The 16,538-nt window shown below is 47.8% G+C and overlaps 1 protein-coding gene across 7 annotated transcripts in view; it reads left to right on the plus strand.

The window, feature by feature from the left end:
• KCNMA1 (potassium calcium-activated channel subfamily M alpha 1) overlaps nucleotides 1-16,538 on the plus strand; it is a 659,358-nt gene that overhangs the window by 594,447 nt on the left and 48,373 nt on the right. For all 7 annotated transcript variants that reach the window (XM_081158532.1, XM_081158535.1, XM_081158534.1 and 4 more), the window contains 2 exons: nucleotides 3,318-3,542; nucleotides 7,059-7,251. In XM_081158532.1, coding sequence (XP_081014658.1) covers nucleotides 3,318-3,542; nucleotides 7,059-7,251 — 418 coding nt within the window. The remainder of the gene's footprint in view (nucleotides 1-3,317; nucleotides 3,543-7,058; nucleotides 7,252-16,538) is intronic.

Here is a 16,538-nt window from a genome sequence, read left to right on the forward strand (position 1 = left end):
CCGCAGGGCATCTCGGGGAGGCAGGGGCTCCGAGCCCCAGTTCTTGGTTGGCTCATCTCTGCAGCAGCCACGGGCTTCCTCTAGTTTGTCCCAGGAATGTCAGCAGAGATAACAATTCATTCTACTCTTTAGGCTTGCCCTATTAACAGCTTTAGGCTGTAATGCCTACATCAGCTTCCCCACAGTTTATTGTCTTGCCAATCCATGGAAAATGGATTAATAATCAGAAAGGTCCGATGGAAGGGTTCTTTCTCCCTGTGCCTCTAATCCCCAGATCGCTGTGGCCTTCTCTCTAATGTCAGCCAGGAAAATCCCCTTGTTTCTGATGTCATGGCCACCTTCCTGAGAAAGAACTGTCCCAGTTCCTCTACATGGCTTTGTGCTCCAACCCACCAGAATTTCTTCTGTATTTTATCAGAATGTGTGTGTTTTCTCCATTTAATTGTAATCAAGTGTTACAAGCCAATACAGCACTGTGCCGGAGGCTGTCCTGGAGGCGTGAAAGTTGTAGATGAAAGCACAGAAAGTCAGAATTCTCAGGAAACAGCCATTGTCCAACTCATCAGGAGAACCAGATGAGTGCTTATGTGTTTACATGCTGATACAGTATTCACTGCATTTACCCGGGTAACCTAAACATAGCCAGGTGTTACCCACCTGGTAGGTCAAAGGCTGAGTGCCATACTTGGGACCCAAGGTTTTAATAAATGACAGACATCCGGCCAGAGCCCCCTACTGGCATGAAAGAGTTTAGGGAGGTGAGTTATTGCTTTTCTCATCTGAAAAATAACATCATTAACAAGCCTTATGTGTAGGCATTGCTCCTGTTGCTGGGGTACAGCCTCTGACAACTGCTCTCATAGAGCTTGTCTTCTAGTGAAGGATAAGAGAAGAGCCCCAGGTGGACAAATGAATACATAACATATCAGATACTGAAGAAAATAAAGCAGAGTCATGGGCTAGAACAGGACTGGGAGATGCTGTTTAGACAGTGTGGTCAAGGGGCCCTCTCTAAAGTCACATTGGAGCAGAGATGAGATGCTCAAAAGATGCTTCGTGGTGTGCATACCCTAACTGCTTTGTGTAGGACAGAAATTATGAGAGGTTAGAAATTATGAGATGGACTCAGTCTTGAGGAAATGATGATATAATTAAAGAGAAGACATAAAATATAACCATGAAACAGTATATTTAAAGCTACATGTTAAGAGGCACAAAGTGCTGTTCAAACCTAGGGAACAGGCTGGCATGCATTTAAGTCTTATTGGATACAAACAGGTTGTGCTTCAAAGGGTTGGAGGCCATTAAGGCCCAGCCTGGGTGAGGCCTTGCAGCATGCGTGAGAGACATAGGATGCACTTGTGAGTGGTTTCTCTAGTGGACCTTCAACCTGGCAGAATCAGATTCTCCAGGGCTGAGGTCCAGGAATTGAGATCTTGACAAGGTTCTCCAGGGAATGAGGATGTGACTGATCTCAGGATTGGCTTGTTGGTCCCCATATCTAAGCTTCTGGGGCCAGCATCTGCGCCTCAGCCACTCTGCTAGCTGGTGCCATCCCCACTTCCTTATTCTAGATGTCCTGCCCCTCCTCTGGACCCAGTTCAGATTCTTCAGGCTTGTTGAAGGGAGCTAGCTCCCAGGTGATCTGGCCAACTCAAAATAATTAAGAGCCCATCCCAGATTAGTTGACCCCTTGTAGGTGGTACCCAGGCACACACATTTCATGCTGCTGAGATAACTAAGTCCAGGTCTACTCCATGAAGTGGTGATGTGGGCTGTGGCTCCCCAGTGGGTTCCCCTTGGTCCAAGTTTATAAAACATTTCTCACAGCCCGTGTCTTAGGTGTTCCTGTGCTATTGCAGAGGGAAACCAATAATGGCCACAGCCCCTGTTTTATTCTAAATATCAGGACTGAAAGCTAGCTTCTTCCTCTCCTTGGGGGTTACTGTAATAACCCTGACATTGTCATGAATTGCAATATTGGCATTTAAACAATCAATACACAGGTCAATTCTAGGGATTAAATGGAGCAGAGCTTGCTATGTGCAGTGGACATTAATATGCCACCCCCAAAGCATTGTAAGCCGCATGGGGCTATCCAGGCATTCAGTGGGTGGACAGGGAGGAAGGAAGGTAGGAGGGGAGGTATTGGACCAGAAGGAAAGGCAGACAAAGGCCCAGAGCCGGCCTTCCTGTGTTGTTCTCTTTACCAATACAGTGAGCGGATCAGCCGGCAGTGGCTGACATTTCTGTTTCCTGGGAAGCTGGTGTCCTCCTATGATGGGGGTCATTTGATTCCTTTATTTGTCTCCTTTGTTGATAGGGGCCCAGGGTGGGGGAAGACACAGGCTGTTATTGCTCTTGCTGATCTAGCTCTAGATCTCTTTAATGATTTTTTGGAAATCTTCCTCTGGTGACTTACACAGGTGAGCCACTCTAGGCACTCTCCTGGGGACCCGAAGGCCACAGTGGACAGGGGTCAGCTGTAAAGGGTCATGCAATAAACAATTCAGGTTTTGTTGACCATACAGTCTCTGTCACAGGTAATCAACTCTGCCTTTATAATGTGAAAGCAACCATAGGCAATGTCTAAATGAATGAGATTGGCTGTGTTTCAATAACATTTTATTGAAATCTAACATTCATATGATTTTCACATATTGTGAAATATTCTTCAATTGATTTTTTCCAACCATTTTAAAATGTAGAAATCAGTCTTAGCTCACCAGTCACGCCATACAGAAGTTGGTAGTGGACGAGATTAGACCTTTGGGCCGTCGTTCGACAGGGCCTGACCTAGGATATGCTCTGCCTACTGATGCCACGGCGTACTTACCATATTACAGATGAGTCTAGAACTCAATGCTCGCATTTCTTGAGCTGAGACCAACATTGGATCTGACCGTTTTATCTTCATCTCAGCAAGAAAGGTAGAAAACGCAGCTCATTTTATCAGTTTAATAGAAACTAAGTCCTCCCTGTTCCCTCTGATTTTCCCCTTGAAAATCATTATGAAAGATTTCCTGCTCAGAGGCATGACTGACATACCTTTTAAAAATCTTTTACCAGAACAGGTAGTGATATGTGTGCATATATATTTCAATATATTTATTACACGGGTATAACAGATACACACAGACTCAGATTATAAACATAAATGGCATATGTATAAGGTTGTTGAAATAAAAATAACAGCATAGAAGAGCACATAGCATGCACTGTTTACTGGATCCTTGACACTCACGGTTTTATTCACACCACCGCCGGGGGGGGGGGGGGTCCTCTCTCCCCTGCTCACGCGCCTCTCCCTGTCGCAGACGCGAAGTGAAGCCGCCATGACCGTCCTGAGCGGCCACGTCGTGGTCTGCATCTTCGGCGACGTCAGCTCGGCCCTGATTGGCCTCCGGAACCTGGTGATGCCACTCCGTGCCAGCAACTTTCACTACCACGAGCTCAAGCACATCGTGTTCGTGGGCTCCATCGAGTACCTCAAGCGGGAATGGGAGACGCTGCATAACTTCCCCAAAGTGTCCATATTGCCCGTAAGTCCAAGGTCACATTATTGACGGGTTTTTTCTTCCTTTCATTCATAAAAGAAAATCCCAGATGGATGTAACAGTTGTAGCTTTGATCACGCCTCTGCTCCTTTCTCCGGCGATGGGCCTGAGGACTCAGCCCTTCCTCTGTGCTCCGTCTGGGAATCTCCAGGCCCCGGGGACCTTATTAAAGGGAATTTGCAGCCCAGTTCAGTCGCTCATCAGACAGAAGTTTAGCTGGTATCAAATACGTTAACCATGTCCGTGTCTAAACACTCTTGCCTACCCAGTGCCATTCAATGTGATGATGCTTAGAGCAGAATTTACTTATGGAACTATTTGCCTCGTCTTATCCATGACATTAGGAATGCCTGGGGAAATCTCGATTGTACTACATTCTGTTTTTAACTGAATATATTTAACAGAGCTCTCTATTTATCTGTGCGGTATGAAGGCCAATCCCTTATGCCGGCTCTGCCTCTTCCCCTCATCATTAAGCAGCACCGCACTGTTTTCCTGGGTCTGTGTGCACACCCACACGTGTGCCTGTGATGTTCTTCACGACGAAACACTGCCACCCAAATCTAAAAGGACAGTTGGGTACTCTACAACCTAGTGTGAGGACATGGGATACGTGATCTGGGAGTCCTGGAACTAACTGCTTCCTGAGTATTGATCAATAACTTAGCCATAAATGTTCAGAAACTTATATTGTACATTTCAACATTTGATATAGTTCTTTATGTCACAGATCCATGGAAATATCATGTGTCCTCTACACGGACATAGTTAAGGTATTTGATACCAGCTAAACTTCATGCCTGATGAGCGACTGAACGGGGCTGCATTTTTCTTGAAAGTTCACACCCTGGAACTGAGGAACATGAATTTGATGCTACATTTCTAGAGGGCCGGGTTTCCTTTCCAATTATGGGCTTGAATTCCTTATTTCTGTTATCAGCTTCCAGAACCTTGAAAATGGAAAAAGGTAGTAAAGTAATATAATTCAATAAACAACACATAAGTATCTACCCACAGTATTGTGCACTAGTAGCCACCGTGTATCCTTACATGCACTCAGCACAGTCGGTGCTCAGTAAATATTTAAAGACATGAGAAAAATATAGACAGATTTCTTTTGGATGCTGGACCAAAAACTCACTGACTTTATAACCACGTGTAACTAAAAAGAAGCACCTGCAGAAAAACAAACAGTCATGCACACTGAAGAGTGTAAATACATGTACACCTGGCTAATTTCAGACACCATCGATTGCATTCTCTTTTTCCATGATTGTCTTCCTCTGTGTGATCTCACACACAGCCCCCTGGGGTACATGGACCAGGGTCTAGAGTACCTTGTAAGGAGCATATTATTTTGCTGGGTTACATGAGCCTTTGTGTATGTGTCATGTTGGGTGTGCAGGACGTTTGTTGTGCACGCGCGTGTGTTTCCTTGTGCCTGTCCTTGTACACATCCACTCCCCTACCTGCACTGATATGAATGAGCTTCTATATTTGCAGGTCCTTTTTAAACACTCCACAATCTAGCGTCCTCAAACACAGCATATTTGTACAAAATGGGCCTCTCCGTCTTCACATATTTCATTGTTTACACAGCGCCTCCCAGGTAGGGCCAGCCCGAGAAGCACAAGGTGTTTCTATGTACGTCATTTGTATTTCTTGAGTTTTGAAATCACATGTGTACAGCGGTGCAGGGATTGTCTTATGTCACAATTACTGCTGGATTCCCCACAAGGTGAAAATTAAAAGAAAATGTGTAGGCGATTGAGGCTTATGCCCTGGGGCAGTGACTCAGGAAGTTGGTTGAACTTCTCTTGTACCAAGAGATCCCAGGCAGAGAGGGGATCCTCCTCCTGCTCAAAAGGTAATGCTCCAGAGCCTGGAACGAGTAGCTCCCGGGCCCGACGCGCTAAGTGCCTCTCCCTCCTTCTTTCCACGTTGTGGCAGCATTTGGGGGGCTGAGAAGAGAATTGTTAACTGCCACTGAGTCAGAAAAGAGGGTTGATGCCTCTACCTCCACAGCCAAGTCCAACCTTCTCAAAGCCCTTTTCCAGGAAGGGGAACCAGAGAAAGGCACCCAGAGAACTAAGGCAGTGGGCGAATCCTGTCCCTGTACAGGCAGTGAGGTGAAGGCCACTCGGGTCTCCGTGCGGGCAAAGCAGAAGCTGGACCCTGGCTGAAGGACCAAGGGGGCTGGGGCTGGGGCTGGGTGTGAACTCCAGACGGGTGTCCCTGGGTGCCCAGCACGGGATGGCCTGATGAGTCTGCTGTGAGCCCCCTGAGGGCACGGAGCACGTGGGGTTCACGCCCCTCACCTCCAGCACTAACCATCCGGCTCACCCGTGGGTGCCTCCCTGGCCTCTCTGTCATCGCCTCCTTGATCTATCCCCCCCACACACTATTTTGTTGCTTTAGGATTTTTTAAAAAATTGTTTACTGGCTTATTTATTTTTAATTACACCAGTAATATACAGACACATTCTTAATACAAAATATTCAAACAACAGAGAAGCATGTAAAGTCGAAAACAAACTTTTCCCTTCACCCCCAATGGTATCTCCCTCCCCAGAGATAATTACTGTTATTAGTTTAGCATGAATTTGTCTAGAACTTTCTCTCGGAGTGTACATACATTTATAAATACATTCAGAAATATGTAGTTTCCTTTCGCTGGTTCCTTTCTACATAAATGAAATCGTACTTTTCAGATTGTGTAGAACTTGTCTATTTCTTTTCCACGTATTCCTCTGTTGGAGACGCTTCCACGGCGATGCCCGCGTGGGGAGCTGTTTCAGTCCCTTTACCTGCTGCGCAGGCTCCGTGGTATATGTGTCCCATGCGTGTTTAACGGTTCCTGTGTTGTTGGACAATTAGGCGATTTCCTTATTTTCTTTCTGCCGAAAATATGCAATCAAATTATACGACCTGAAGCTTCACTCCTTTCCACCTCCCCTTTGCAGGACACGTTAGCTGCCCCCCCCCCCTGCACCCGGTCTCCGCGCCACCGCGTCGCACCTGCTCACGGGCCATTCCCCTTGGCCGCACTGGAAATTCTCCTTGGAGCTGCCGTCGTTGGCTTGCGACAGAAGGGACCCGCTATTAAATAAACAGGCATTTGAAAGCTAGCCCTCGTTACGTCCTGAAAGCCAGAGGTTGCCACAGGACAGTTCCTTAAATCAAGACAATTTGCAGCAGGAGGGAGAGGCAGGGCCCCGGCATTATCCCTCCCCCGTTTGCTAGTAACAGCTTGATTGAGTATGGAGAGCAAGCCCGAAATGCTGCCATCAGCACCGGCTACCCTTTAGATTAGCACGCAGCTCCTAGTCCCCAGAATGCAGTTAGGCCAGCTTAATGTCACGGCGTAAAACAGATACTTGTTAAATAATCTCCCAAAGCTCCAGCGCGATCTTTAATTTGTTTTTATTTTGTTCCTCTTGCCCTGTCGTGCCTCGGTCTCACTTTTTGCTTCTGTTTTTTTTTCTCTCCTCTCTGCCAAAGGGTACGCCATTAAGTCGGGCTGATTTAAGGGCCGTCAACATCAACCTCTGTGACATGTGCGTCATCCTGTCAGCCAATCAGAATAATATTGATGACACTTCGCTGCAGGACAAGGAGTGCATCTTGGCGTCACTCAACATCAAATCTATGCAGTTTGATGACAGCATCGGGGTCTTGCAGGCTAACTCCCAAGGTAAGGACAGCCTGTAATACCCCTCTCCTGCGCCTGCAGGGGACGGGCTGGCAAGAGGGATATCCTTCACTCAGTAATTCACAGAGGCTCCACCAGCCTGCCAGGCAGTGGGACCTGCGGTCATAGTGATGGCGCTCAGAGGGGCGTGCGCGGCCTCTCCTTGCCATCCCAGGACTCGGGCTGGAAGACCCGTGCTCAGAACAGGCTGCCTTCCCAGAAAATGAACCCCCTCAGCCTTCCCAAGCAGTGGCTTTGTGACCAGGGTCACCAGCTAAATGTCAGAGCACTGAAAAGATGCTGTCTGAGCAATTCCCAGTGTTCCTCCCCAGAATATGTCTTTGCCGTTGACCTGTACTAAGCTTTGCTATTGTTACAGCTGCACGGGGGTGTTAAACTTGACGTTATTATATGCCGACCAAGGGATGGTGACCCCTGGAGAGTGGGGACTGTATGGCAGGCACTGAAAGCCATTCAGTGAGAGGTGGTGCTCCTTAGCCCATGCGGTCTCTACAGGAGGCGCATCAGCGCCAAATGACTGCATTTGCCACCTTCACTCTGCCCCAGCCTTTCCTGTCATTTTCTCCAGGATCCTGGGCAAATAGCTACAAGCAAAGATGTCATCTTGGAGTCTCAGAAAGGAGCATGGCAAAACTCATAACAAACAACCTCACTAACCAGGGTCTCAGCAGGATAGGATGTGAAGCATTTTCCCCCAAAAAATACCCCTGTGTAGGCTTGCCTGAACTGTGGAATATTGTCACATGTGGTCTACCAGATGGATGGCATTGGGTGCCTGATGGGGCCTGACTCCCATCATTCCAGGAGCATAGGTGGAAGGAACACAGCCCATGAGAACCGTAGCTGCTGGGACATAAACACCATCTCATGGACGTGATAAAGCTCGGCGCCACGCAGCCTGGACTTGTGCGCTACGTTATCTCTTGTTAACTCCGCATCACCACCACCTCCTTCTGACGTCTGCTTGACGTTGCTGCAAGGCCAGGAGTAGTAGTTCCCAGAATCCTTTTCTTTGCATGGTTCTGGGTTGGAGTCTACCAGTGAGAGAGGGGCCCTGGGAGAGACCTGGGAACCGGGAGAGAAAAGGAGGCAGCTGCAGCCAGAGCCTGAGCAGATGTGAGGTTCAAGGCAGATCTCCGGGGAGCCTTCTGAGAACCACAGCTTTGGTGCCAGGGTCCGAGACTGGGGCACGGGCTTCTCTGGGGCCTAGATTCATGGCATCTGGTGGAGCTCAGGAGAGCCTTCCACTTGGTGTTGGAAGTAACATGGTAGATGGTGGCCTATTCCACTGGCTCCTGTAGCCTTTCCAATGCTGGTGTCCATCTCTTCATACTTGGAATAGAGAGGATTCTAACATAACCCTGATGAATCTAGCCCGAAGCCAGTTTGGGCCTCTCCACTCCATCATTCTCTTGCCTCTCCTGCAAATCTAAATCTTGCCACCCACTTACTCAGCTGTGCCCGAGGGGCAGAGCAACATGTCAGGCTCTGAGGGACAGCCCTAACCCACCAGCTGCATACTGGGGAGGCAGGGAGTGGAGGTGACAAAGGCTATGAGGAGACAGTAAGCTGGCCTTCTAGGAGGCGGAAAAGGCAAGCTAGAATTTAGTACCTTCCTTTAAGTACTTGTGCTTCAATGTGGGTCCTCCCACCCAGCATGGGCACCACCAGGGACCTTGATAGAAATGCAGAACCTACTGGGTTGGATGCTAAATTCTAACAGGGTCCCAGGTGACTCGTGTGCACGGCTTTAAGGAACAGTAAATGTTCACTCAAACAGAACTAGGTCCAGTGAACACGCTGACCACCCTGACCCGATGCTCCTCTTCTCCTGTCATGACCAGCACAGGGAATGGGGAGAAGTGGAAGCAGAGGTGCTCCCTGCAGGTGGAGGGGGGACTGAGCAGGAGGGGCAGGAAAGCACTCCCTGTCTCCTGCATGCCTATTTCCTCCCAAATCCAATAATTGAGATTTTCTAGGTCCATGGATCAAAATATTAATGTACAATTTGGTTTTACAGCTGACCCTTAAACAGCAGAGGTTAGGACTGCATGGGTCCACTATACACAATTTTTTTTTTCAATAATATTTCCTTTTCTCTAGCTTACTTTATTGTAGGAATACAGTACATAATACATATAATATGAATAATATATTTTATTGACAGTTTATGTTATTAGTAGTTAAGTTTTGGGGTTGTCAAAAGTTATGTGTGGCCCTGGCTGGGTGGCTCCGTTGCTTGGGTGTCGTCCCATGCACCAAAAGGTGGCAGGTTCGATTCCCGGTCAGGGTGCGTGCAGGAGGCAGCAATCAGTGCTTCTGTTTTACATGGATTTTTTTTTCTCTATCTCCCTTCCTCTCTCTAAAATCAATTAAAGATGTTTTGTGTGGTTTTTCAACTGCATGGGATGTGAGCACCATAACCCCTGCATTGTTCAAGTTTCAGCTTATATGCATCTGACATAGGTGTTCCTTCCAGCTCTCATAAACCTTATCCCAGCTTCTTAGATCCCCTGTGATGGCCAAACGGGTAAAAATGCTTCCCTTCCCCTTCTCAGATACCCACCCCAAACTCAAAAGCCTTCTTTACTGTTTTGAGCACAGAAATAAGCAAGAAAAATAGGTTTTGATGGGAGATAAGAAAGGAGAAGGGAGTTCATTTTTCCTGCAAAAAAAGAGAGAAAGGAACTCCTTTTGTACAAGGACACGCACACGTGCACACGCACACACAGGGCAGGCAGAGGATGTGCTCCACGGAGATTTGCACAGGGGCCTGGTCAGCAGGAGAATGGAGCCCGTGCCCCCCAGACACCGGCAAGCAGTCTGCTCTGCTCTCGCTGAGAGGCCGTGGGGGCTGAGGCCCACCGAGCCCATATTTCCCTCCTTTACTTGCTGCGTCTGCTCTTCTCTTGTCCTTGGTTTCTCACACACTCCCTGGTGACACTCTGACCTTCCCAAAGGCAGTGGTTTGGCAGTGGCATCCACACTGGAAGCCACTTCCTCCCCCGAGGGCAGTGTCTGCAAGTTCACCCTCTCCTCGGGTCCTCCCCAGCCTGTGGGGCCAGGGGGACGAGCTGAGTTTCCCTGACAGTGCCCCTCCTTGAGACCCTTTTGACCAACTGCAGCGCTCACTGGACTCAGATACATTTCTTTCCACTCCCCTGGGCATCTGGCAGCTCCGAGAGGATTGGAATTACAGAGTACAGATGGATTGATTCCATGTTACTCTTTTCCTCCTGGGAAACTGCATTACCACCTCTGCAGAAGGCAGCGGGACAGAAATGTGGACTCGGGACAGATGTGTGCGCTCTTGGACCAGCTTATCCAGGCATCCTTATGGAAAGTTCCTTATGGAAAATGTTTCTATCATGTTACAATGTAACATGAAAAATGAGTCTTAACATTTGAAGCAAGTCCTCATTGGGGTTTGTGTTCAGACACTTGGCACTGCCTGCTACCTGGTCTCTTAGACAAACAAAGCTTATTTTCCCTTTTGGTGTCACTATCCTGGCCCACACGGTGTCAGAACTGACCAGCCCAGGGATTCTGGACCAGACACTTTCCAAAACGATCTGTGATATGATGGCTGGTTGTCAAAAGCAATTACAGAGAGAGGTGGCACGCCCCATGCTGGTGGTCTATCCGATGTGACAGTTGGGTCTATGAGATGCAGTTTTAATATACAGCAGGCAGAACTGCAGTGACAATTATCTAAAGCAGGTGAAACCGCTTCTTGCTGGTCAGCAAACATCAGCTCAGAACCACTTTACGGCTCTTTACCAGCAACTAAGTGCCTTTATTTACAGAGCGCCTGTCACTTTCCTTTGGCTGGAGAGCTGGTGTATTATTTAGCACACATTTATCTGGGGAAAACATTTCAATTTAAATCAGCTGGTGCAACGGTGGCTCTTGCCAGACTGTCTCCCTGTGGTTCTAAAAGATAGGAACCGAGTCTGATCTTGGGAGGGAGGGTGAGAAGAGGCGGGAGGGTCCATTCTCAAGAGCTGCTGGAGTCAGTACCTGAGAAGAGGGAGCATGTGATTGAATTTCCCTTTATGCTTTCAAAGTAGCATCTTACAGTTTCTTCCTGCTTAACCTTAATCCTTAAGGGAGAGAAAGAAGATTAAATGAGTGTCCACTATGTGTCAGGCACTATAAATGCTTGGGACACAAGAGGACATGGATTCAGCCACTCACTGTCCTTGAGGGGCTCAGGTGAGTGGAGGAGGCCCCCCCATAAACAGGTATTGCACAGTGAGACATGGACCAGGCTAGAAATACAGGAGCACAGAGGGCTTCTCAGTTTATACATTCCAAGGGGTTGAGAAGGCTTCCAAGAGGAGCTGACATTTGTGAGCGAGTTGAATACATGCGGCTAGTGTGACTGAGGCACTAAACTTTCCTTCTATTTAATTTTAATAAATTTAAATTTAAATGGTGGCATGAGGCTAGTGGCTACCCTGTTGGACATTACAGGTCTAAACCACAGGCTTGTTGCTTTGCCCCAGTGTCTGGATTAAATCTGTCTTTTAAAAAGATAACAAACAAAAATATGAGCATGGTTTAGAGGTGGAAAGAGATGGTGGCATGAGCTTTATATGAAGATCGCTGCTGTCAACTACGAGGGGTGGGATCAGGGCGGACAGTATACATTTAGTGATGTCAGTAGTGCCCAAGATAGCAGCTAAGATGAAATTGAAACAGAAAAGAGAGCCATTGAAAACAAGTAGATGGGAAGGAGCTGGGGATGAGCAAGGATGAGATGGTGGGAATAAGTTTGCTTCAAGGTTGGCTACAGGGTGGATATAAAAGCAATTAAGCAAGCAGAGGACCCAGGAGGAGGAACAGGATTGGGGCAGAAGGTAAAGAATTGGGTCCTGGTCCATTTGAGTTTGAAATATCTGTAGACTGTCCAACAAGAAATAAGAACATGAAAGTATAGGGATAAAGTCAGGTTTGAAGCCATAGACTTAGAAGTCAGTGGTGATAGACAGTGAAGAGGCCTTGAGAGCGGACACTTCCCAGGGAGAGAAGGTGGACCAACCGATTGAGAGCGAAACACGTGGAACCTTGGGAAACGTCAACACTGAAGGGACAAGCGGGGAGAGAATCCAGTGAAAGGGGCTGAGGGTAGAGACGCAGAGGAGTGTAAGTGCTGGGTATGAAAGGAAAAAGAGAAGAGAGCTGAATAAATTTCAGATCAGCAGTCTAGGGTGTATCCCAATTATTTCTTTGTATGGGAGTAGACTGTGGGCCCTGTAAGAGGCGAGGACGCCCCCTCTTCGTGTTCACCTTCACGTCCCTAGTGCCTCCAGCACAGGATTGGACACAGTTAGCCTGCGATAAGAATTTGTTGAGCTGAACTGGTTGAAAGGAAATGGTGTTTAGCACTGCCAGATACTGCAGAAGCCGAGCAGATGAGGCCCGGCCTGAAAGAGCAGAGGTGCCCCGCAGGAAGGTGATGACCTTAAGCAAGAGCAGCTGAGCGGCCTGTTGCCAGCAGAAGGCGGCATTCGGGGGTCTGAAGTGTTAATCAGATGAGATGAGCCTTGGAGACTGTATATTGCTTTTTGTACTGATAGGGAGAGAAATAGGATGTTTCAGATCTTGTCAAAGATTTTTTTGTTTTTAGAATGGGGAAAAATATATCATATTTGTTGGCTGAGGTGAGTTAACTCTCAAAGAGGGGAAGTTTGAAGCTGTAGGAGAGTTGTTAAAAGGTAGTGCAAGGGACTAAGAGATGCAGGAGAAGAGGGTGTGGCCCCCCGAGTGACAGGGCTGGATGGGAAAGATGAACTAACGGGAGCTCAGCCTGATGGCTTCTGCTTTCCTCATGAAGCAAGCACCTTGGTTTGATCAGAGAGAGGAGCATGTCGTGGCCTCAGAGAATGAGACACTCATGCGGAGCTGGAGCAGAGCCTGGTGATGCTACACTGGAAACAGTTCCTCCCCACAGAACTCCACGCCCAGTGCAGGGCCCGTCTGAACACCACAGGCACCACCTGCACCATCACCACCACCACCACCAACCAGAATAACACTGATGCTTCATCCAACATTTGCTGCTGTTACGTGGTAGACGCTTCGGCAGCTGAGACAATATGCATTTCTTAGATCAGTCATTTTCACACTTGGCTGCACGTTACAATCACCTGAGAAACTTTAAAAGATATTGGTGCCTGGGCTGCACCTCAGCAGTTGCCATTTAACTGGTCTGGGTACGGCCTGGGCATCGGGAGTCGTCCAAGCTCCCTGGGGCCCCTGGCCGCTGCCCTAGGTGCTCCTCAGAGGGCATATACTAGGTAAGGAGCTTGCCATTTTAATTTCAAAGAGGAAGAACTTTGAAGAGGTTAGGTATGATTTCCACCTGGGTCTCCTGGCAATCCTAACTTTTAAACCACTTTGCTTCTTTAAAACAATTCTGTTGGCTCAACGTATTGGTCAGCCTTCTTGCTTTCATATTTTTGGATAGCCTCTAGCTTTCCCAAGACTGAAAAACCTTAAGTTGAGAAAAAAGAGGTGAGGGAATGTATTAGAAATGCCAGGCTCTGTGTTTTGCCTGTCTGCCTTTGTCAGTCTCGTCCTATGTCTCAAGGTGGAAAGTAAAGGATCCTAGCTGCCCAGTGCACAGCTTTCTTCCTGGCCACAGCGTTTGAGAAGTGGTGGCGCTGAGGTCCAATACCCCACTGCTATTAAACAGCAACACTGCTCACCCCAAAGCCACTGTGTGCTCCCCTCAGTGCCCGGGTCTCTTTGAGAAGATAGAGTGTGTATTTCAGCGTCGGTGCTAAATTTGAATGGTGGTGTGTTCAGGTTCCTCTGTGGTCCTTTTCCTGTTATAAGCTCTGCATTCATCTGATTCATGCTACCTGCCCTGAAGGGGCCCATCCGATCCCACAAATACTTATTAGGCACCTGCTGTGTTCTGAGACTGTGCATGGCAGGCATTGCTGGGGAGACAGGGGTCCTAAGGGACATCCCTGATCCTTGTGGCCTCCTATGCAAACATCTCTCTGCTTTGGATGCTGGCTTCCTAGTGCGAGAATTACAATCTGTGGAGGCTAACACTGGGGACAGGAAGGGGAAGAGTGGGTTTGAGAGACACTGAAGAAATGCACAGGATTTCAGCAGGTGGAAACAAATGGATCTGGCTGCAATCAGAGAGAGGAATAGCAGTTGGGGCAGAGGTACACGGGGACTGTTTGAAGGACAGCAACGAATATAATTTGGCTGGAATCCAGTGTGTGTATAAGACAGCAGGGACACATGAGGCTGAAATGTGGGTTGGGCATTGGGGATTTTTTTCTCTTTTTGAGTTGGGAAGCTGTAAATAATTTTTTATGAATTTCTGAGTTAGGAAGCTGTAAATAATTCAGTAGGCACTGGGGAGCTATGGAAGGTTTCAAAGCAAGAGAGTGATGGGATTGGACTTGAGCTTTAGGGAGATTGATCTGGCAGCCCTGTGAAGCATTGTTTGGGATTGGAAAGAAGAAGATGCAGGGGCACTGGGTGAGCACTGTGGTTAATCAGGAGAGTGGGAACCTTGAGCTGGAGAACGAACAGGAGGTTCTAGCATGAGACGTGGTAAATTCAAAACAGACTGTGAACGTGAGCTTCCTTCCCAGCGATGTGGGGCAGTGACGCCCATCACAGGAAGTGGCCTGAGCAGTGGAGGGACTGGCAGCGGGAGAAAGTAGGGTCGGCAGTGTTGGGTTTTAGCCATGGTTCATTTCTGTGTGGAGTTGATGGGAAATACAGGTGGGCATGAAAAGCAGATAGGTGCAAATGAAGTCGTGATTCTAGGAGAGGGCAGAGCTAGAGACTTGTCCCATTGCTCATGCTGTAGATGCCGAGGAGAGCCTCAGGGGAGTGAATGAGAAAGGAGCGTGGAAGGACAGAAGTCTGAGGAGTGTCTTGGAAAAGGGCGGAGGGAACCATTGGTAGAAGCTGGGACCCACAGCTGAGACATAAGTCCCAACCCAGGACATATGTCTACTATGTGGTTTTCCTTGCCTCCCATAAATTTATTTTTCTACAATATATGCCTCATTATAGCCCTCAAGTTAAAAATACGTATTGTGGCTTACACACACACACACACACACACACACCCCAACAGGCACACGAGCATGTGTGATGTCTACATGTAAACGGATGCTCTCCTTTGTCTGCATTTTAACAAAGGTTAAGAGCCTCAAGCAGGGAATGACATTTTGCTTGGAAGTATGACCGTGGTACTTAGAGCGACAGCAATAATTGGGGGACTCCCTAAAGTCTGAGGTCACTTTTACTGCTCCAGAGGGAAATGTGACTTCTATTTTATCATTGGGGAAGACCACATGGATTAGAATCTCTAGATTATTGGATGACAGAAATCAGGATTCAACAGATCCTTCCTAAATTGGAACTTTGGGGTGAAACCCACAGGATAGAATGGAATGAGGACCACTGAGCATGAAGTTTCAAATAATCGCTAAAGACAAGCTGCACAAACCTCGCTGATGGGGGTATAATTTATTTTGAGCAGTGATTGTTTCATTCTGGTAGGTCTGAGAGGGGTGTGTCAAGAGCTATGAAGGTTTGAGGGGAGGAACTGACAAACACAAGAATGTTGCCAAGGGGATGCCGGAATGGGGAAGGGCTTGGACCGATGTCACTTGCCAAGCAGTTAAGAGAACAGGGCTAGTGGGCTGAGAGGGCCATTTTATCTTCTCCACTGGACAAAATCAGGACCGATGGCTAATGATTAAGGAGAACCAGATATTAGTCCCACATAAGGAAGACATTTCCAGAACAGAATGGATTGCCTGCAAATCACCACGTGTCCATCTGCCAAAGGAAAGTTACTAACCTGCTCTTTGTGATGGGAGGGAAATTGGAGATGAGTTCTGCGGTCCTTTGTAACGGAGGGCCTCTGGTATTTTTTATTTTTATGACATAAGGATCTGTGTTTTGGATGATCTGCATCCTTACTCCATTGGGAGAGCTATGGTGTTTGCTGGGATTGGGGTCATAATGAGTCTTTTAGTGGGCGCTTTCACATCCTTCTGGAATGATGCTGCTTTTGTGTCTGAGGTGGGGAGTGGCCTGCACTGGAGTGAGCAGCTGCACATCTGGCTTTGCCATTAATTTGACAGACCACCCCTGTCTTCAACTCCCAGGTCACCCTTCAGCACCTGCCCTTCCCAGTTCTGTCCCTTCTCCTCCCCGCCCCCCACGCCTCACTTCCTGCAGGCCCGGTCTCTTGCCAACATACCTATACACACATC

The sequence above is a fragment of the Miniopterus schreibersii genome (assembly GCF_964146895.1).
Source record: "Miniopterus schreibersii genome assembly, chromosome: 14".
Classification (NCBI taxonomy): domain Eukaryota; kingdom Metazoa; phylum Chordata; class Mammalia; order Chiroptera; family Miniopteridae; genus Miniopterus; species Miniopterus schreibersii.